Source organism: Sciurus vulgaris, assembly GCF_902686455.1.
Source record: "Sciurus vulgaris genome assembly, chromosome: 4".
NCBI lineage: Eukaryota > Metazoa > Chordata > Mammalia > Rodentia > Sciuridae > Sciurus > Sciurus vulgaris.
In genome coordinates, this window is record NC_136464.1 from 40380918 (window position 1) to 40403447 (window position 22530).

A 22530-nucleotide genomic window follows, 5' to 3' on the forward strand; every position below is an offset into this window, starting at 1 on the left:
AAAATACAAACTCTCATTCCCCTTTGTAACCCCAGTCTCACCTTGGAGATGGTGTTTTGTAAAATCTGGAGCAAGGCTCAGGGTTCAGTGCTTTTATAAACACCTTCTGTGATTTCTGATGCAAGCTAAATGGTCTGGCATTTGAGAAGCACTGCTTTAGATAATACTGCTTTATATTATACTGAGAGAGTAAAAAGCAAATGAATGTGTGTATAAAAATCTTTGAATAAAACCTTTGAATTAACTATTCTGAAAAATACATGTTGCTTTCATGAAAGTAGAGTAATCCCTTTTCAAATATAAAGGATAAATTATAAAGATATCAAAATTAATACAAGCAGGTCTACAAATGTATAAGGAACATATATTTCTTTATCTGTACATACTTTCCTGCATGGCTATAATTTTCTGCCACAGTAGTATTTAGATTGTAGTTCTGAAGTACATGGTCAATTTCACATCCTTTGTCCGTCAAAAGGAAAGCTGGGTTTGTATGATTCATGTCAGTGATGAGTCACCCTGATAACTTGTGTTTAGTAGAGACCTTTGGAAATAAGTACAGTTGTTGCATGTGACCATTATGTGGACTTAAAGTCAAGAGTCTAAAAAATGTTGGCTCTTCATGCCACTGATGGTGAAGTCTTGTCTTAACTTTTTTCACTGCTATGACTGAAACACCTGACCAGCACAACTGTAGAGGAGGAAAGGTTTATTTAGGGGCTCACAGTTTCAGAGTACTCAATCCATAGAAGGCTGGCTCCATTCCTTGGGGCTCAAAGTGAGGCTGAACATAATGGTAGAAGAGTGTGGTAGAGGGAAGGAGAAGCAGCTCATATGATGATGAGCAAGCAGAGACTCCATTTGACAGATACAAAGATATACTCAAGCCACGCCCCTAATTCCCTCCTCCAGCCCCACCCTACCCGTCAGTTACCACTCAGTTAATCCCTATCAGGGAATTAATTCACAGGTTGGATTAATAAGACTCTTACAACCCAATCATTTCTCCTCTGAATTTTCTTGCATTATCTCACTTTTAGGGGACACCTCACGTCCAAACCATAACAAGTCTCTATGTATGGTATTTACTTCTGGTTCCCCAGCTAATTCTGTTGTGGTTAGTCTGGAGAAGGAGATTATTCACAAAGACCTGATATCTGTCTTCACATATGGGTTATCTTATAGAAGACTAACTTGACAGATCACAGGCTGTCAGTGGGTGACCAAATTTGCTAGAAGTGTTGAGTATGCCCCCATACAATGTTACAAATTTAAATTAGTGAGATAGTCACATAGCCATCTTGACAACTGATTTTTTTTTTTTTTTAAAGGGGATGAGAAAAGCAAGCTGTTGTCCACTCCCTTGTGGGTTAGTGATAGGCCAGAACACGTAGTGGCTACGAGTAGCAGCAAGGCTGAGCTTAAATGCTCCACCGTAGAGGTCCTCAACATTCCCTAGGCATCAACTCTCAGGCCATTTTCTCTTTACAGTGTTGCTCACTTACATTTGCATGCTTGCCTATACTCAGTTGCTAGGGCTGTGAGATGAATCTGTTCCATGCCTCCCCAGTGGTGGTTTGCTGGCCATCCTTGGCATTTCTTGGCTTGAAGAAGCATCATCCCAGTTTCTGACTCTGTCATCATTTGGCATTTTCTCTGGGTGCATGTCTACCTCTGTGTCCAGATTGCCCCTTTCTACAGGGACATCATATTGTATTCAGTCCTACGCTAACGACCTCATTTTAACTCGACTCCTCTACAAAGACCCTATCTCTAAGTAAGGTCATTCTGAACTATTGACCATTAAGACTCCCACATCTGTTTTTTAGGGGAACATTATTCAACCTATAAAACTGCCTCTGGAGGCATTTGAGTTTACCATTCCTATGTGTCCCTCCAGCTGGTTTACTTTTACGAGTAAAAGTATAAGGGAACAGATTCCAGTTCAATATAAGGAAGATCTTTTTCCTGTTTTCCATTTTCTGTACATGAGGATCTACCTTGAAGATGTAGTGATTGCCCCGGTGGAACTTGTATAGATTCAGTGACCATTGTTTAGATACGATGTAGACCAGGGGTTGGCAAACTTCTTTTGTAAAGAGACAAATAGTAAATATATTTAACTTTGTGGGCAATATGGTATTTGTTGTACACTCCACTCTGCTGCTGTATTGAGAAGACAGCCAGGAACAGTATATAAAGAAACAGTGTGACTATGTTGCAATAAAACTTCACTTCTAACAACAGACAATGCTGGGGGAGGGTGTAGCAGGAAGTAATTGTTCAATGGGAACAGAGTTTCAGGCTAGGAAGATGAAAAGTTTCTGGAGATGGATAGTAATGATAATTGTATAGCAATGTGAATATAGTTAATGCCATTGAACTGAACATTTAACATAATTTAAATGGTAAATTTTATGTTATATATATTTTACCACAATAAAAATATCTTAAAAAAAAGAAAACAACAAGCAGTGGACTGAATTTGGCCCATGCCAGATTAGATAAATGCATACCTAGCAGACATTGCTGAACAACCACAGTCTCAACTATTTCTCAAAGGTCACCAACAATCCGTCAGAGACCATGAAAGCCATTTGTGGGTGGCCTTGGAATGACTAGCCAAAGCCCTTTTCCTTTGTAAAAGTCTGCTGTAAACTTATTTAATTTCTGCCTCTGTGTTTCATTTTGAGAATTTAAATGCATATCTGTAACACATCTGATTTTGGCTGGGGAACTTTTTGCATATGTACCCTGGTTTGAATGTCAACTGGTGGCCATTTTGCTCCTGAGACCACATGAAAGGATTGCAGTGTGTCTATGCTTCTGAGATGAGTTGTGGAAGCTTGTATACCAGATAAAATGCTAAGATATTCTTGGGTTTCTTTTTATTTTATAGGAATTATTTGGACACAAGGAATTTCTTCCTGAGAATATTGTTACGAAGTGGCTGGGTACGCACGTTTGCACCCATGTCATTCTGAAGGAGCTTTGTGGAAACATATTTTTTCTTCTGTGTGGATTTAATGAGAAGAATTTGAATATGGTATGTTATTTTGACCGTAATTAAGACTTGATTTAAACTTTCAGTGATGGTGTCTGTGAATGTGCTCATTTGTGTTGGGTGATGTGGGTGATTCAGGAATAACCTCATCAGAGCTCCGAAGGATCTTCGGTTTAAGAGGCACTAGAATCAGCTTCCCGCAAGTGCCTACAGTGCCATCTGCTGCTGTCTTCAGCCAGCTGTCATCAGCTTCCCACACTGATCCTATATGGAGACTAATGAATAGAGGATATGTCACTATTTTTTTTTTTTGGCGGTGCTGGGGATCGAACTCAGGGCCTTGTGCTTACAAGGCAAGCACTCTACCAACTGAGCTATCTCCCCAACCCCTGATATGTCACTATTTAAGTCATAATATGTATATAGTTATCCTAATGATTCATTTCTTTAAAAAACACAATGGGCATACTTAAATTTGAAGTGTTCATTTCCACACACACAGAGCACACATTCATTCACATATAGGTGTATGCATGTATTTATTCACTTGTTTTTTAAAATATGAACTCTTGGCCAGGAATAAGCTGGTGTTTCTCAATATATTTTGTAGTTTTTAATGATGTATTTTGAAAATGGTTTTAAAAGTTCTGGAATGAAGGCTCTAGGGAATTTTAAAAAGTGATTTTAATTTTTGTTTTTCTGATTAAAGAAAGATGATTATTATTTAAAATCTTGAAAATTCAGGAAAGCATGAAGAAACAGTTAAAAAGACCTCTGGTCTCAACCTGCACAGCTTCACACTTACCCTATTATTGTATTTCGTTCATGGGTAATCTACGTATGTGGTTGTTCATATGGGACTTCTTTGCAAAAAAATTTTTCCACCCTGATCTCATATATTTGAGATTATGTCTTTGTGATTTTTAATGCTTTGAGGAGAAAAATATATTCATTATCAATGTTGTTGCCTCAATGGTATTTTCATTCTTTAATTCATCCTGTTTATTTTGCAGTCGAGAGTGGACGTGTATGCAACACACTCTCCTGCTGGAACTTCTGTGCAGAACATGTTACACTGGGGCCAGGTAAGCATTCCAGGAGTGCAGTTTGGGTCATGTGAAGTCCGTGTTGGAAAGGCTGTATCTCCCTGGAAGCATCTCTCTGCAAACCTTTCTCAAAGAAAAAAAACATCTGCTTACAAATCTGATCTGGTATCCTTGCCCAGGGTCCCAGGGCTTGCTGCTGTGTTTGTGTTGCTTTGGTTAGCCTCTGTGGGATACTCTGTGTTATGTATAGATTTACCAAATAGCTATTGGAGTTGGCTTTTTTTTTTTCTTTTCCCACCCATTTCTTTCCCTGTCCTTTATTTGCATCTCAGATTTATGTATTTTCTTCCTTTTCTCCTCTCCTTCTTCCCTCTTCTCTCTACATTTGTTTCTCATTGGGTCCAAGATTTATTTTATTTCTGCATTGCTTCATAAAACATGATAATAGGGCAACATTAGAGATAGACACTGCAATTTCAGCATTAACCTATGAACACAATATTCCTAGAACTGCAGTGGATAAACCAGAGTTAAACCAAATATGGATGTGTGTGGAGGCCATTAACTTTAAAGATAAACTTTTGATCATTTTATCATATAAGAAATGCACATTTGTTCTAGAAAATTTAGAAACTGCATTTAGACAAAAAATAAAAATTATCTTGAAATGAAATAGACTTATCACATAACCCCAACCAGAGATAAGATATGTGCATTTAAAGATAGGAAATTTCTCTGCATTCTACTTGCATATTCTCTGCATTCTTCTTGCTGCATATAATTTCCAAAACAGATAGTTAGAGATAGAAATAGTAAAAGTAGAAATAGATTTTTCTCCTATTTACTATTTTACAATTTGCTCTTCTTTTTCTACCTGACAATATGTCAGGGACTCATTTCCACCTCTGCATATGTATTTTTTAAATTTATTTTTATTGTAAACAAATGGGATGCATGTTGTTTCTGTTTGTACATGGAGTAACGGCATACATTTGCGTAATCATACATTTACACAGGGTAATGATGTTTGATTCATTCTGTTATTTTTTCCTTCCCCCACCCCTCCCTCTCCTCTTTTCCCTCTATACAGTCCCTCCTTCCTCCATTCTTGTCCCCCTCCCACCCCCCCATATGTGTCATCATCCGCTTATCGGCAAGATCATTCGTCCTTTGGTTTTTTTGAGATTGGCTTATCTCACTTAGCATGATATTCTCCAATTTCATCCATTTGCCTGCAAATGCCATAATTTTATTATTCTTTATAGCTGAGTAATATTCCATTGTGTGTGTATATATATATATATATACACACACAATATATATATATATATCACAGTTTCTTTATCCATTCATCAACTGAAGGGCATCTAGGTTGGTTCCACAATCTGGCTATTGTGAATTGAGCAGCTATGAACATTGATGTGGCTGTATTTCTGTAGTATGCTGATTTTAAGTCCTTTGGGTATAGGCTGAGGAGTGGGATAGCTGGGTCAAATGGTGGGTCCATTCCAAGTTTTCTAAGGAATCTCCATACTGCTTTCCAGAGTGGCTGCACTAATTTGCAGCCCCACCAGCAATGTATGAGTGTACCTTTTTCCCCACATCCTCTCCAACACCTATTGTTGCTTGTATTCTTGATAATCGCCATTCTAATTAGGGTGAGATGGAATCTTAGTGTAGTTTTGATTTGCATTTCTCTTATTACTAATGATGGTGAACATTTTTTCATATGTTTGTTGATTGCTTCTAGATCTTCTGTGAAGTGTCTTGTTCATTTCCTTAGCCCATTTGTTGATTGCATTATTTGTATTCTTGGTGTAGAGTTTTTTGAGTTCTTTATATATTCTGGAAATCAGTGCTCTATCTGAAGTATGAGTGGCAAAGATATTCTCCCACTCTGTAGGCTCTCTCTTCACATTGCTGATAGTTTCCTTTGCTGAGAGAAATCTATTTAGTTTGAATCTATCCCAGTTATTGATTTTTGCTTTTATTTCTTGTGCTATGGGACTTCTGTTAAGGAAGTCTGATCCTAAGCCAACAACATGAAGATTTGGACCTACTTTTTCTTCTATAAGATGCAGGGTCTCTGGTCTGATTCCAAGATCCTTGATCCATTGTGAGTTGATTTTTGTGCAGGGTGAGAGATAGGGGTTTAGTTTCATTCTGTTGCATATGGATTTCCAGTTTTCCCAGCACCATTTGTTGAAGAGGCTATCTTTTCTCCATTGCATATTTTTGGCACCTTTGTCTAGTATGAGAAAATTGTATTTATTTGGGTTTGTGTCTGTGTCCTCTATTCTGTACCATTGATCTTCCTGTCTATTTTGGTGCCAATACCATGCTGTTTTTGTTACTATTGCTTTGTAGTATAATTGAAGTTCTGGTTTTGCAATACCCCGTTTCATTCTTCCTGCTAAGGATTGTTTTAGCTATTCTGGGTTTCTTATTCTTCCAGATGAATTTCATGATTGCTTCCTCTATTTCTGTAAGGTACAGAAATGGGATTTTAATTGGAATTGCATTGAATCTGTGTTGCACTTTTGGTAGTATGGCCACTTTGACAATATTAATTCTGCCTATCCAAGAACATGGGAGATCTTTCCATCTTCTAAGGTCTTCCTTAATTTCTTTCTTCAATGTTTTGTAGTTTTCATCATAGAGATCTTTTACCTCTTTGGTTAGATGGATGCCCAAGTTTTTTTTTTTTTTTTTTGAGGCTATTGCAAATGGAGTTGTTTTCCTCAGTTCCCTTTCAGCTGTTTCGTCACTTGCGTATAAAAATGCTTTAGATTTATACGTGTTGATTTGATAGCCTGCTATTTTGCTGAATTCATTGATGAGATCTAGGAGTTTTCTGGAGGAGGTTTTTGGATCCTCTAAATATAGAATCATGTAATCAGCAAATAGTGACAGCTTAAATTCCTCTTTTCCTATTCGTATCCCTTTAATTTCTTTAGTCTGCCTAACTGCTCTGGCTAGAGTTTCAAGGACAATGTTGAATAGAAGTGGTGAAAGAGGACATCCCTGTCTTGTTCCCGTTTTTAAAGGGAATGGTTTCAGTTTTTCTCCATTAAGAATGATGTTGGCCTTGGGCTTAGCATAAATAGCCTTTACAATGTTCAGGCATGTTCCTACTATCCCTATTTTTTCTAGTGTTTTGCGCATGAAGGGGTGTTGTATTTTGTTGAACACTTTTTCTGAGTCAATTGAAATAACCATATGATTCTTATACTTAAGTCTATTGACATGATGGATTATGTTTATTGATTTACAGATGTGAAACCATCCTTGCATTCCAGGGATGAACCCCACTTGATCGTGGTGCACAATTTTCTTAATATGTTTTTGGATACGGTTTGCCAATATTTTGTTAAGGATCTTTGCATCTATTTTCATCAAGGATATTGGTCTAAAATTTTCTTTCCTTGATGTGTCTTTGCCTGGTTTGGGTATGAGTGTGATATTAGCTTCATGGAATGAGTTTGGTGGGGTACCCTCCTTTTCTATTTCCTGGAATACTTTGGGAAGTATTGGAATGAGTTCTTCTTTGAAGGTCTTGTAGAACTCAGCTGAGAATCCATCTGGTCCTGGGCTTTTCTTGGATGGTAGGTTTTTAATGGCTTCTTCTATTTCATTGCTTGATATTGATCTGTTTAAATTGTGTATGTCCTTCTGGTTCAGTTTGGGAGGAGTGTATGTCCCTAGAAATTTGTCAATGTCTTCAATAGTTTCTATTTTGTTGGAATACAAATTTTCGAAGTAGCTTCTCCTTATGTTCTGTATCTCAATGGTGTCTGTCGTGATATTTGCTTTTTCATCACGAATTTTAGTAATTTGAGTTTTCTCTCTCCTTCTCTTTGTTAGTGTGGCTATGGGTTTGTCTATTTTGTTTACTTTTTCAAAGAACCAACTTTTTGTTCTGTCAATTTTTTGAATTGTTTCTTTTGTTTCAATTTCATTGATTTCAGCTCTGATTTTAATTATTTCCTGCCTTCTACTACTTTTGCTGTTATTCTGTTCTTCTTTTTCTAGGACTTTGAGCTCTGATGTTAGGTCATTTAGTTGTTGACTTTTCATTCTTTTCTGGAATGCGCTCCATGCAATGAATTTTCCTCTGAGTACCACTTTCATAGTGTCCCAGAGATTTTGATATGTTGTATCGTCGTTCTCATTGACCTCTAATTTTTTTATCTCCTCCCTAATGTTTTCTGTTATCCATGTTTCTTTCAATAGCATATTATTTAGTCTCCAGGTGTTGGAGTAATTTCCCTTTTTTATTTTGTCATTGATTTCTACTCTCAGTCCATTATGATCTGATAGAACACAAGGCAGTATCTCTATTTTTTTGCATTTCCTAAGGGCTGCTTTGTGGCATAACATATGGTCTATTTTCGAGAAGGTTCCATGTGCTGCTGAGAAGAAAGTGAATCTGCTCGTTGATGGATGGAATATTCTATGTATGTCTATTAAGTCTAGGTTATTGATTGCATTATTGAGTTCTATGGTTTCTTTGGTTGGTTTTTGTTTGCAAGATCTATCTAGTGGTGACAGTGGTGCATTAAAGTCACCCAGAATTATTGTGTTGTGGTCTGTGTGATTCCTGAAATTGAGAAGGATTTGTTTGATGTACAGTGATGCACCATTGTTTGGGGCATAAATATTTACTATCATTATGTCTTCCTGATTTATGGTTCCCTTAAGCAGTATAAAATGTCCTTCTTTATCCCTTCTGACTAACTTTGGCTTAAAGTCCACTTTATCTGATATAAGGATGGAAACCCCCACTTCTTTACTGAGTCCATGTGCGTGGTAAGTTTTTTCCCATCCTTTCACCTTTAGTCTGTGGATGTCTTTTTCTATGAGATGAGTCTCTTGCAGGCAGCATATTGTTGGGTCTTTCTTTTTAATCCATTCTGCCAGTCTGTGTCTTTTGATTGATGAGTTTAGGCCATTAATGTTCAGGGTTATCATTGAGAAATGATTTGTATTCCCAGTCATTTGGCTTATTTTTGGTTTTTAAGTTGGATTGGTTTCTCCTTTGAGTGGTTTTTCTCTAAGGTAGTTCCTCCCTTTGCTGACGTACATTGTGGTTTTTCATTTCCTCCTCATGGAATATTTTGTTGAGAACATTCTGTAGTGCAGGCTTTCTATTTGTAAATTCTTTTAACTTTTGTTTATCATGGAAGGATTTTATTTCATCTTCAAATCTGAAGGTTAGTTTTGCTGGGTATAGGATTCTTGGTTGGCAACCATGCTCTTTCAGAGCTTGAAATATGTTGTCCCAGGCCCTTCTAGCTTTTAGAGTCTGGGTTGAGAAGTCGGCTGCTATCCGTATTTGTCTCCCCCTATATGTAATCTGATGCTTTTCTCTCGTGGCCTTTAAAATCCTATCTTTATTTTGAATGTTAGACATTTTCATTATAATGTGCCTTGGTGTGGATCTATTGTGATTCTGTGCATTTGGTGTTCTGTAAGCCTCTTGTATTTGATTTTCCATTTCATTCTTCAGGTTTGGAAAATATTCTGATATTATTTCCTTGAATAGGTTGTTCATTCCTTTGGTTTGTATCTCTGTGCCTTCCTCAATCCCAATAATTCTTAAATTTGGTCTTTTCATGATGTCCCATAGTTCTTGGAGATTTTGTTCATGATTTCTTACCATCTTCTCTGCTTGGGCAACTTTATTTTCAAGATTAAATATTTTGTCTTCATTGTCTGAGGTTCTGTCTTCCAAGTGGTCTAGTCTTTTGGTGATGCTTTCCATTTAGTTTTTTATTTGGTTTATTGTTTCCTTTATTTCAAGGATTTCCGTTTGGCTTTTTTTTTTTTTTTTTTTTTTTGAGACTATCTCTTTGTTGAAATGATCTTTTACTTCCTGCACTTGCTCTTTCAGCTTATTGGTATTATCATTCATTGCCTGCATTTGCTCTCTTATCTCATCCTTTGCTTTGCGAATCATCTTAATCATGTATAATCTGAAGTTCTTTTCTGACATTTCTTCTAACATACTGTCATTGGGTTCTATTAATATAGAATCTAGATTTGTTTGGATCATTTTCTTCCCTTGTCTTTTCATGTTGCTCATGTATCTTCCCCTCTAGCATTGCAGATCTGGGGTATTGCAGATTTCCCCCTATATGCTTATAGTGGTCCTATAGGTTTCCAAAACCTTTTCTTTAAGGGGAGATCAATATTAGCAGTGCCCAATTCAGACACTGTACAATCCTAGACCAAATAGTCCCTATGAGGACAATAACAAAATTGTCATAATAAACAGAATGAGTTCAAATATTATCTTCAGTAAAACAAACAGATTTGCAATAAGGTCTGCAGTTTCTAATGGAGGACAAAGAGGATGCAGAGGGATGTAGAATGTGGCTGTTAATGGGATAAGAAAAGAATATACAAAAGTTCTAGATAATAGAAAGGGTGAGAGTATAATCAAAAGAAATTGGATGTTAGCATGCAAAAAAATGGACAAAGAGACTCTGAGGGAAGAGGTAAACAAAAGGAAAAGAGAGCAAGAAAAGTAAAGAAATAAAAACTTAACTTTTTTCAATAAGGAGAAAAAAGAAAATCTTCAGTATAACAGTCATATAGTAATGAAATCTCCCAGTGTGCAGTAGCCTGATGCATGAGAGGTACCTGACAATGAGCATCAGGTCTCCAGCAGGCATCTCAGGATGGGATTTGCCCCACCTAAAGATTGGAGCTACGGCTTCCAGGATTATCCAAGATGGCCACTCTGGCTTCCCAGGATGGGATTTGCCCCACCTAAAGATTGGAGCTACGGCTTCCAGGATTATCCAAGATGGCCACTCTGGCTTCCAAATGTGTTGGCAAATGGGGAGCTGCAGCTCAGAGTGTGGGCATGGTCAGCTGGAGGTGCTGGAGGCGGCATGCGGTTGGTCAGGCAGGGGTCCTGGAGGTCGGGTGTATTTGGTGTGGTTGTGGGGTCCTGGAGGCCAAGTGGAATCAGTCGGTCTGGGGTCCCGGTGATAGGGTGCAGTCAGTTGGTCTGGGGGTCCTGGCGGCAGGGAGCAGTCATTCGATGTAGGGCCCCAGAGGCAGGGAGTGATCGGTGGGGCTGAGGGATCCTGGAGACGGGGCTCAGTCAGTCCGGCCAGGGGTCCTACGGGGCCTGGCTGTTGTCTCCAAATCTGCATATATTTTTGACATATTTTTCCCCAGATGACTTTTTAAAAATATGGAGCAATTTACTGTTTGAGCTCTAAATCAAGATGTTGTAGGTGTCTTGGGTAATAATTTCCAAGCACCTGGGAGTCACTGCTTGCATCAGAATGGCTGAATTGCTTTTAAAAGTACACATTTTATTTTTATTTGTTCATTTATGGATTTATTTGAGATGGGGTCTTGGTATGTTGCCAGGTTGTTCTTGAACTCATGTGTGCAACTACTCTTCCCTCTTCAGCCTCCCAAGCAGCTGGAACTACAGGCACCACTGTACCTGGCTAGAAGTACACCTCTTAATAAAATATGGCTTAAAGAAGTAACAAGGCTTGGGTTTGTAGAACTGGCTACAATTCAGGCTTAAAAAAATAAAAAACGATTCCTGTGTCCCATCCCCAGAAATTCTAATTCATTTGGACTGGAGAATCTGCACTTTTTTTTTTTTTTTTTTTTTTTTTTTTTATCTTAACAGCTTTATTGAGGTACAAATGACCGAATATTTAAAGGGTACAATTAAATATATTTTGGCATAGATACACACCTGTAAAGCCATCACTTTGATCAAGATAGTGAAAACACTGGTCTCCCCACAAAATTCCCTCAGGCTCTATTTTAGTCAACCTTTTATTGTTGTGACCCAAAGACCTGACAAGAATTTAGAGGAGGAAAAGTTTGTTTGGGCTCATGGTTTCACAGTTTCACTCCACAGCTGGCTGGCTACACAACTCTGGGCCCAAGATGAGGCAGAATATCATGGTGGAAGGGTGTGGCAGAAGGGGGCAGCTCAGGACATGGCAACAGGAAGCAGAGAGAGAGAGCTCTACTCACCAAGGACAAAATATATACCCCAAAAGCACACCCCCAGTGACCTGATTCTCTAGCCACACCCTACCTTCTTACAGTTACCACCTGGTTAATTCATATCAGTGATATTATTCATTATTATTGTTAATCGTTTTGAGGTTTGTTCATGTTGTATGTATCGGCAAGTCATTTCTTTTTATTCTTGAGGATCAGTAGGCCAGTCCTTTTTATTTCTGAATACCAGTATTTTTTAAAACCCTGCCTAGCAGATTCTTCTCTCCACTTAGGTTTGGGAGTTGCTGAATGGGGACATCGCTGATGCTTTAGCCTCCTCCCTCAGTTGTCCCGGGAGCTCTGTCTGTTGGGAGTATATTTTTAAACACTTATTGAACACCACCCCTACCACCAACCCTGCCTTATCTCTAATGGTCCAGGACCTGGCCTGAGGCTTTAGGCTCACTGTGGTGACCAGAGGCTGAATGTTACATGGCAGAGGTCACCAGGCTTAGAAGAAGGCCTCCAGAATACAAGTTGTTCCCGTGGGCAGTGCACCCGTACTGCTTAAGGAATGCCCCAGATCTTCAAAAGCCCTCCGATTCATAGATGTTCTTCTTTCAGGTCCTGCTCTTTCCTTAGTCACATTTCTGTTTATAATCACTTATTTTCTTCACATCCACTGACACCAGAATTCACTCACATTTTTGAACATTATTACCCTCCTATCCAATGGATACGCCTCAAAAAGTCCCAATTTCTCTCGCTTTAGGAGTTAGTGTCCTCCTTGAGATGCATGGAGGGTGACTGAGCCCAGTTGAAGGCAGGTACTGAGCTACTTTCCAGCTTAGTGACCGCCAGCAGCCCACATGTGATATGCCACATGACTCAGCAAAGTCTGAGTGACCACCAGACGCAGGCTTTCAGGGGTCCTCAGGAACGTGGGAACTTTAGCTGTCCCAAGACTGCTCTGTGTATATGACATGGTGGTTTTGCTTCACCTTCTGTGTCCCAGGCCTCACTAAGCTGGGGCTTTGCAGTAGCACAGTTGGATCCTCTACAAATCAGCCTTCTTCTCTTGTTCCAGCCCCTTTTACTAAGCTGCTAGTCACCGTCAAAGGCTATAGGCTGAGGCCCAGTGTGCTCCTCTTAGGCCCAGTTTTGACCTTGTGGCTTTCAGTTTAAACCACACTGAAATGTGCTTCTGGAACATTTCCAAAACCTAGGTTTACTGCAGAAGGCAGCCTGGCCTTCTGCTGTCTGCTCACTCTCCTGTCATTTGTCAGTACAAGAGCTGCTTTGTACAGCTGTCTCATAGTGGTATCTCCTTGGTTCCCCATCCTCTGGGCTGTCGGCCAGCAGCCTTGGTGCCTGCTGGGTGAGGCTCTGCTGAGGGTGGCAAGGCCTGGGTGTGGCAGACTGAAGGCCAGTCCCAGTGTGGAGCTTGAAGGCTCCTATGTTGTGGGTTTGGGGGTGCCTTAAGGTCATTTCATTCACTGTACATTTCAAAGTTTACTTTTTGTTTAAATAATTAATATTCACTTATTAACAATCTAAAAACTCTTTTCTAGGCTTTTAAATCTAGTTTACAGTTCTTCCTATTTTCTTCCTAAACCTGATGAATTTTAGAGATCTCCTAAGCCAAGCCTCTTGTTATTATCTTCCCCTCTCATATCTGCCCAGAGCCCAGATATTTGCTTTTGTTGGAAGAAGTTCAGTCCTAACTTATATTTACAGTGTTGGTCACAACTTACTCAGGATGCCCATCAAAATACAGATTCTTGGGCCTATCCTAGACCTGTGGATAATTTGAATTTCTGAGAATATGTCCCTGGGATCTTCATTTTAATAAATACCTTAGACCATCCTGATGTTCTCTATTGCTTGAAACTGAACTGCATTAAAAACAAAAGTGAACATTTGATTGGCTTTTTAAAACACCATAAAAATTCAGTATAATTTTTATTCTATAAGTAATATATATTTTATGAAATATTAGAAAATACATGAGTACAAGAAAAAATCACTTGTTATTTCTACCACCAAGCAATAACCGCTCCTAATATTTTGACATAATCATACTTTTTTAATATAATTATTTCCATTACAAAAGTAGGGTCATACTGTATGTGCTTTTTAGTAATTTTTCATTTAGTTAAATAGCATTGTATTTGTTAGGTAGAGGTTCAGTTACTCTATCAGAAACCTTAATATATAGCCAGAAATAAATAGTTTGTTTCTTTCTTATAACACAATTCAAAAAATGGGGGACCGGCTAGGAGAGGGAGGTGTGCCTGTCTCCCTGAGATCATGCAGGTCCCATATGCAGCTCTGCCACCCTTGGAGCACCAACCTATATATATGTAACATATATCTACCTATGCCAAGTTGAAGCTGGGTCACTGCCATGTCTGTCCCAGCCCACAGGGAGGTGGGAGAGAGGAGGCCCAGGACAAGTGGCTCTGCATGAGGGAGATTGCTGACAAGTGAGTGGCTTGGCCACAGCTTGGCCGTTCACAGAGGGATGCAGATGTGCTTTCTAACCTGGCTGCCATATGCTTTGCGTAAGCTTTAGGGATTCCATTACTGAAATGAAGAAGACAAGAATGTGTATTGGGGAAAAATTAGTCTCTGTTATAATTAAAAATATCTTTCCAGATCATAACTGATTCTTAAAGTATTTGTAATGAAGGACAGTTTTCTGTTGTGCGAATTTAATTTTTTATTTTTTGCCATGGTAGTATTTTTGCAATAGTGGAGGATACTGGGGAAAATATTCTTGTATTATATATGAATCTGTTCTTATTCATCAGGAAGATTATTTTCTTAGGATAAATATTCTTAGGATAAACATTCATAGGAGTAGACCACTTAGTGGTGGGAAGGTACACATTTCTTTTTTCTGATATGTAGTATACTTTATAAAAGTTTAGCTGATTTATATTTTCATTAGCATTCAAGACCTAAAAATCACTTTGACATGTCACTTTAAAGCTGTTTCAATACTATAAATACTATAAGCATTTGTTCCTGATTTTTATCTACATAGTATTATCACAGAAGTATGACCATAGTGTGTATTCAGTTTTATTTGAAGACTTTTTTCACTTAGCATTATTTATGGAATTTGTAAGCAGTTTTCTGTTTTTATTTTATTATATTTGTGGCAGTATATTCTGTTTTTGTATATTAATGTAACATATATCTATAATTGAGTTTTAGTTTATTTCCAGGTTATTTGTTACTGTAAGTAATCTTCACACTTCTCTCCTTTGGAGATGCCTTTTCAAGTGGGTGACCTGAAGTCCTAAGTGACTTCAAGGGCAAAAGTCAGGTTTAGCAGGTCAGTCAGAGGTATAAGGAAGTTTTTCCTCTGTATTTTATACTCATGCCTGGTGCTGTATACAAGTGCATGTGTAAGGAAGTGGTAAACCAATGTCTGAGTACTGTGGCAGAGACAGAATAGATGCACTCCCAGTTGCTGTAAATCTATAAAATACGACACACTTATTTAATATCTGTCGTTTGCAATAGCCAAAAGCAAATGTTAGACATTTCTTCTGTTGCAATACCCTGTAGTGGCTATACTCACACTCTTTTATTACATCAAGCAGTGGAATTTTTTTGTAATTGATGAAAACTGAAATTTCACATAAATCAAAGGCAAAGGCGCCACCATGTGGCCAAAACTTGTAGTTCCCAATTCATTTGATTTGGTAATTTGGGGTTTAATTCTTGACATATTTTAAATTTGGGAACATAGAGGAAGTATGAATTTGTATTATTTCAAATTTCACAGGTAAATGGCTTTTTGTTAATATCTTTCTATCATGCTTTTCTAAATATGCATACATATAAATTTCATGTACAATGTTATATCATAGTGATAATATCCCCAACTCAGAATTATACTGGTATATGGTACCATTTGGTGATTATAGTGGTACCAAATCTCAGGAAAAAGTTCTAAGTCAATAATATTATTAAAATATGAACAAGTAATATACTAGACAAGTAGGGTGGATATATTTGCAGAAAATCTGATTTTATTTGTATGGATACAAGCAGGCATCTCTTAACAGGTATGCATACATTCTGAGAAATATGTCATTGGACAATTTCATCCTTGTGCAAGCATCATAGAGTGTCCTTACACAAACTAACATGGTTATGATGTAACTTGGTGATATACTCCTATGGGCTGCCATCATATGCAGCCCATGATTGAAACATCATTTATGTGGTACCTGTGCATTTATCTATATAGCCAAGTAAAATCCTGAACTCTTTTAAAAAGTCCAAGATACAATTTTCAGTGGAAAGCATTTTTATAAATAAAAGTTTAGCTAGTGGGAGCATTCCAGCATAATTCAAAGCATGCAGGTACAGCTGCTTTCTTTTGTCATGTAGCCACTACTTTCCAACACTGAATGAGAAATTGAGTCATGTAGTAAAGAGAACAAAACAGTTTCATTTTATTTCAAATAATAATCTGAGAATGAAGAGTAAATGTGGATTTTAGTATAAAATTATTTCTGAGGACATAAGGTGAACTCTAGCCACCTGATGTTTTCTCAGATTTTTGTGTGAGATAATTTTTTCCAAATTCTCTTTTAGGCTGTTAAATTTAAAAAGTTTCAAGCCTTTGACTGGGGAAGCAGTGCCAAAAATTATTTTCACTACAACCAGGTAAAAGTTTTCATTGAAATGGGCCCTGAAGACTCATCTGGGAAGCCAACCTGTGTTACCAGGATTCTGTTTGGCTCGGGTGCGGTGGGTTGCTAAGATGATGTTTCTCTTCCCTTAGTCCACACCAGAATGACCCAGGCTTTGCAGCTGGGCCTTTTTTCTCTGTCCTTTCTCTGGCTCTAAAAGAGAACCATCACTGCTCAGAGTGACCATGAACACAGATTAAACAGCAGGAGTCCTAGTTCCATTACCTGCTAGCTGGGGTCCTGGGCCATATTAAATTACTATATCTCTTCCCAGGATTAATAAAATTGCTATTTTTTTTAATGCTAAATGTACTAAAGCATAAGATGCTTTACCTGTTTTTTCATATTTAATTTAATACTTAATAATAATAATTTTGTGAGATAAACATGATTGTACCTGGTTTAAAGATGAGGACACTGAGGTGTAGAAAATTTCTGTGACTCCTTCTACACCCAAAAGGAGAAAGAAAGCCCTTTCCTAACCAGTTGTTTCTCCTGCTTCATGTCTACTCCCTGCAGAGAACAGTAGGTTCCTCAGTGGGAATTAAAGTCATTACTGTGCCCAAGTTCCACACCTTGTGTTCTCTCATTGTGGCCTGAATTTTTGTTTTTGTTGTTCTGATAGTGACCACCTGAAAAGTATACCAAAAGTGATTTTCAAAATCTAGTTTCTTATTCTCAGATCAGACTTAGTGGACAGTGTTTAATGTTTTATTGTAATTTTGAAAATGATTGCAAAATAATAAAGCGCTCCATGATTCTTCTTCTTTTTTTCATTGTAGAGTTTCCCTCCCTCATACAATGTGAAAGACATGCTTGTGCCCACTGCGGTGTGGAATGGAGGTCAGGACTGGCTTGCCGATGACAGCGATGTCAACATCTTACTGACTCAGATCACCAACTTGGTGTACCACAAGCGCATTCCCGATTGGGAACATCTTGACTTTATCTGGGGCCTGGATGCTCCTTGGCGGCTATATAGTGAAATTATCAATCTGATGAGGAAGTACCAGTGAAAGCCAGACTTGAGATGCACGTCACCAAGTCACAAGAAAACGTGTTTGCTTCATTGCTTAAAATACTTGGTTTTCCTTTCCCAGGTCTTTTATATTTTTATATGCAAGAAAATTATGACTCTGAAGATGCCCAATTCTCTCTAGTTGGGATGAAAACACACTGGCTCTATTTTGTTTAATTGTGGCTGAACCTGAAGCTAGTGTCTCAAACATAATGTTGTCATTTTGGTTTTTTTAAACAAATATCACAGACATATGGAAAGACTATTAAAACCATTCTGTTTCTCCTTACAATTTAAAAGCTATTATGTCTTGACACTTATTCAGGACAAATTAACACACATTTTTGGAAATTTTAAACTGTATTGGTTGATATTAAAGTCACTAACTTAAACATGGGTATGAAAGTATTCAATTTTCATCTCCTTGCCTTAAAGTGCTCTCCAGTCCAATAGGCTTGTATTTTGGGATGCAAATGCTGCTTTTTCATATTTTTATCCAGGAGGTACCTAGTCAAACCCAGTGATATCCTAGCTGTGCCAGTAATAAATATTCTGTAGTAAGTTTCATTCAATATAAGTGACAAATGTTTAGCAAATGTTTAAATTGCTCAGGTAAAGCAAAAGTTGGCTGGAGTCTTTAAAAACAGATTGCACTGTTTTAAAAATCTGTGTTATAAATAGCTTGAAGACTGGAACACTCAACTGTTTTTGTTCATGAACTCTAGATTATGTGGCAGGCCATAATTCTACCTGTCAAAGAAGAAAAATCCTGTGGAAGAGACTTCACCACTATTTTTTCCTGACACCAACGGACTCTGAACCAACTGCTGCAACTCAGTGAGGACATCTGTGTGAAGTCCTGTGGCCTCTATGGAAAATGTTCTCGTTCATTTTCACTCAAATGACAGGTTAATGTGAACGTTTTCAGATTCAATTTCAGCTCAGGAATTCACTTTGCCTTTTTAGTTTTGTTTGTAGCCTTATTTTTTAATAAGCCTGCTCTGCATTATATGTATCTGCTTCGCTTCCTTTCCTCACAATACTGTCAGATGGACAGAAGGACTGACTTACTGATGTTCTGATACAGTTAGCAACAGTAACAATTCTTGCTCTGTTGGCTGACAACTGCAGGCAGACTAATAATGCTTGTAACATTTACCAGATCTTATTTAAACTTTTCAATAAAACTCAGTGAGCCTCATGGGCCTGAAGGATTGTGTGCACCTTGTGGTTCCCTTTCTTTAACGACCATTCTATTCTTCCTTCTCATCTCCCCTTCCTCTGTCCTCTTCATGAATGTTGCAGAGACTCCATGAATGTTTGTTCCCCTCCACAGGCAGGAGAAAGGGATCTCCAGCCCACGGAGGCCTGGAGGATGGTTTGGAAACATGGGCTCCGATGTTGTCCATTGTGGTCCATGTTAATGAAGCTGTATTATAGCTAGCTTTTGCGTTGCTGTGGCTCAAAGATCTGACAAAAATAACATTATTTTGACTCACAGTTTCAGAGGTTCAGTCCATGATCACCCAACTCCATAACTCTGGGCTGGAGGTAAGGAAAAACATCATGGTGGAATGACATGGCAGAGGAAGGCAGCTCAAGACACAGCAAATAAGAAGCAGAGAGAGCTCTGCTCACCAGGGACAAAATAGAAACCCAAAAGGCATGCTCCAGTGACCCATCTCCTCTAGCCACTTCCCACCTGCCTACAGTTACCACCCAATTAATCCATATACATGGATCAGTCCACTGATAGGTTATAACTCTTAGAATCCAACTATTCCATCTCTGAACAATTCTTACACTGTCTCACACATGAACTTTTGGGGGACATCTCATATCTAAACTGTCATAGGCTATAAGTGGAGAGTAGCAGTATGAACTCCATCTGCAGGCAGTGACTGGCTGCAGGTACCATCATGGATTCAAGGACTACCCACTCAATGCTCTCCTTGAACATATGAGGCAACAGAGGCCAGTGGAGACAGCTCATATTCTAGGATCCCCAAAACACACATTTGAGGCCCAGTGCAATCTCCACTATTCTGTGAACTTGAGGACAGAACATACATCTTACTCATCTCTGTATATCCAGAGTCCAACACAGAGACTGGAGTATAGTGAATCAGTAGATGCATGTGTACTGACAAATACAAGAAAACAGGACTTCTTCATTTAGCTAAGTGAAGTTAGATGCACAAGTGACACCTGGGAGGGTCTAAGGACTGACACAGTTACTGTGATTTTTCATGGCGGTCACACAAGAGTGGACATCGTTGCTAAGTGTAATGAGTGTGCATCCCCAGGAGGATGCCACCCACCTTGCCAGCCATGACTCTCTCCGGGAGTCCTTTTTTCTTCTTTAGCCAAGTTAAACTGGTTTGGCCAATGATATAGTTTCCCAACCTGGGTAGAGTTGAAAAGAAGGGGACAGTGACTAGGTATTTTTGTTTTCTGTTTTCACCAGTAGTGGGGATAGTTTTCGAGAGTGGTTGCAGTTCAGAGGTGACTTGGTTTCTCTAGCAGTGGTTGCTGCTGTTGGGTAAGGGGTGAGTCTCCCAGAGATTCCCTTGACAATTGCAATCAATCAAGTCCCCCTGCCACAGATGACAGACTGCGAAGTGAACAGGGGATGCATTCCAAAGCCTGCGCTTCACCTCTCTCTCTCTCTCTCTCTCTCTCTCTCTCTCTCTCTCTCTCTCTCTCTCTCTCTCTCTCTTCCTTTCATTGTTTTTAAAAACTTTGCATTGGGTCTTTAAAGAAGAGTAGCTGGACCAGTCTAATGGTAGAGATATGACTGTTCTTGCAACGTATGGGTTGTACTGCTCATTTGCTTTTGTCAATTATCTCTTGCCCTGGATATAGTGGCATAAACCCTTTGTAGCCTTCTAATCCTGGCCACATTCATATAGTTTTGTTTCCTCTTTAGCTCAGCTTTGTAACTTCAACCAACCACCAGGAGTTCTGTGATAGTTTGATAGGGGTTTCAGTTCTGTTCTTTGTCAATGGGTTTTGATGCATCTTCTGTTGAGCAGAACACAAAGATCTCCACAAGCCTCTAGCCCAAGGAGAGGACTGATTAATATTCTGCCAACTTGAAACTCCTTTCTGAGGTACCACGGACACATGGGAAAATGAAACATTTCCAAGGGAATCAGAATTGAGAATAAATAAATAAATAAATAAATAAATAAATAAATAAATCATTGTTATTGACCACAAGAGGGCGCTCTTGGCTCTCCTGGCATATCTTTTCCAAGACCCACCCCCTGCCTTTCTTAAAACCTTTGCATCTTGTTGAGGTCTCTACTGACAGGTAAGGCCAACTACAGCTGTGGTCATTTCTATTCAGGATTATGATTACTTTTTGCCTAATGGATAACATCTGAAAAATATTCTCAAGGGATAACTGTAACTCAACTGTGAACTGAATATAAAAATGTGCCTCCTAGGTAAATAAATGGTCATAATCTTGGACATGAATGGTGGGTAGGTGGGGAGTGGTGAAGGCCTCACACTTATTAAGCACTAAGATATTGTGCATTATCTCCAAATAATGAAGATTATTTCGTGCTTGTGGTTATTAAAAGCATTAATTTGTTAAATGCAACCTTTTAAACTATACGGTAGTTGAATCTTTTGCCTGTGACTACTTATTTATTTATTTATTTATTTATTTATTTATTTATTTATTTATTTTTACACTTGGAGAGATTTCCAGAATGGAAGCCATCATGATCTCTTGTGGCACCTGAAAGGCAACTCTGGGTTTGTAATTATTCTGATGAAAATAAAAAATTGCCAGTTGTTCATTCAAGAGTAGTTATTGAAATGTGCAAGGTGCAGATGTCAAGCTCAATTCTAAACTGAGCAAATAAAACTTTTTTTTTGCCAAATTCTTCTAGAGTTACTAAAAATAAAAGTTTGCATTTTACGGTATGCTTTCACTTTTGAAAGCCCTCTCATAGGCCTCCATCACTGTAACAACCCCTTGGACAGGTGGAGTGAGTGTTGTTTTTCTCTGCCTTTTATTAGGGATGGTTTTATACATTTTAAATGTTTTAGAGAGATTGATGAGAGTTCCAACAATATCAGTGCAGGTCTCTACTTACATGCCACACGATCTATCAGTTCCCTGAATCGATATCTGGGTTAAAAGGAACATCAAGGCAGTGTCTCGGGGGAGCTGGCATCCCTCGGGTTCTTTATCAACAGCACCTACGGTTTTTGTTGTGGCTCACATATGTTTTCTGAATCTTTTGTAAATTGTCAAATAAAAGCAACTTTGGTGCCCCCTTCCGACACCAAGCTCCTCCTGTAGAGATACTTAGCTTGGAACTGACACCGAACAAACTTTCACTCTTGACTTGGCTGTAATTTACTATTAAACCCTAGCAAGTTTTGAATTTTCTGAGACTGAGACTTTAATCTTTAGTCTTTAAAATTCAGAATTAGACTTTGAGGTTAGTCCACCTTTGTGAGTCTAACATTACTACATATTTCTGATACTTAGGAATAGTTTTTTAGTTAGATAGCTGCCAAAACAGCCTCAATTCATGTTGGGAGGAAAAAAGTCATAAAGGTCATAAAAAAAGAGATTATGTGATTGATAACAGGATTTATCAACTTTGTGTGTGTGTGTGTGTGTGTTTTGTAGTTGTGGGTGTGTGTGTGTGGAGTGGGGGTGGACACTATACAAAGTCTTTTGGTGAGTTGGAACCAAATAACTTTGAGGTTGAGTTAAATATGCATAGATTT

The 22530-nt window shown here is 38.4% G+C and overlaps 1 protein-coding gene and 1 long non-coding RNA gene across 2 annotated transcripts in view; one reads left to right on the forward strand and one right to left on the reverse strand.

Moving 5' to 3' along the window:
• The window catches only part of LOC306660140, a 292372-nt gene extending 288981 nt beyond the window's left edge, over nucleotides 1-3391 (reverse strand). The window contains exon 1 of the long non-coding RNA XR_013763559.1: nucleotides 3303-3391. This is a non-coding gene — a long non-coding RNA (uncharacterized lncRNA). The remainder of the gene's footprint in view (nucleotides 1-3302) is intronic.
• The window catches only part of LIPA (lipase A, lysosomal acid type), a 40266-nt gene extending 21280 nt beyond the window's left edge, over nucleotides 1-18986 (forward strand). The window contains exons 7-10 of the mRNA XM_079138262.1: nucleotides 2900-3046; nucleotides 4018-4089; nucleotides 16657-16728; nucleotides 17537-18986. Of these exons, the coding sequence (XP_078994388.1) occupies nucleotides 2900-3046; nucleotides 4018-4089; nucleotides 16657-16728; nucleotides 17537-17770 (525 nt within the window). The 3' untranslated portion in view covers nucleotides 17771-18986. The remainder of the gene's footprint in view (nucleotides 1-2899; nucleotides 3047-4017; nucleotides 4090-16656; nucleotides 16729-17536) is intronic.
• Nucleotides 18987-22530: the final 3544 nt, after the last annotated feature.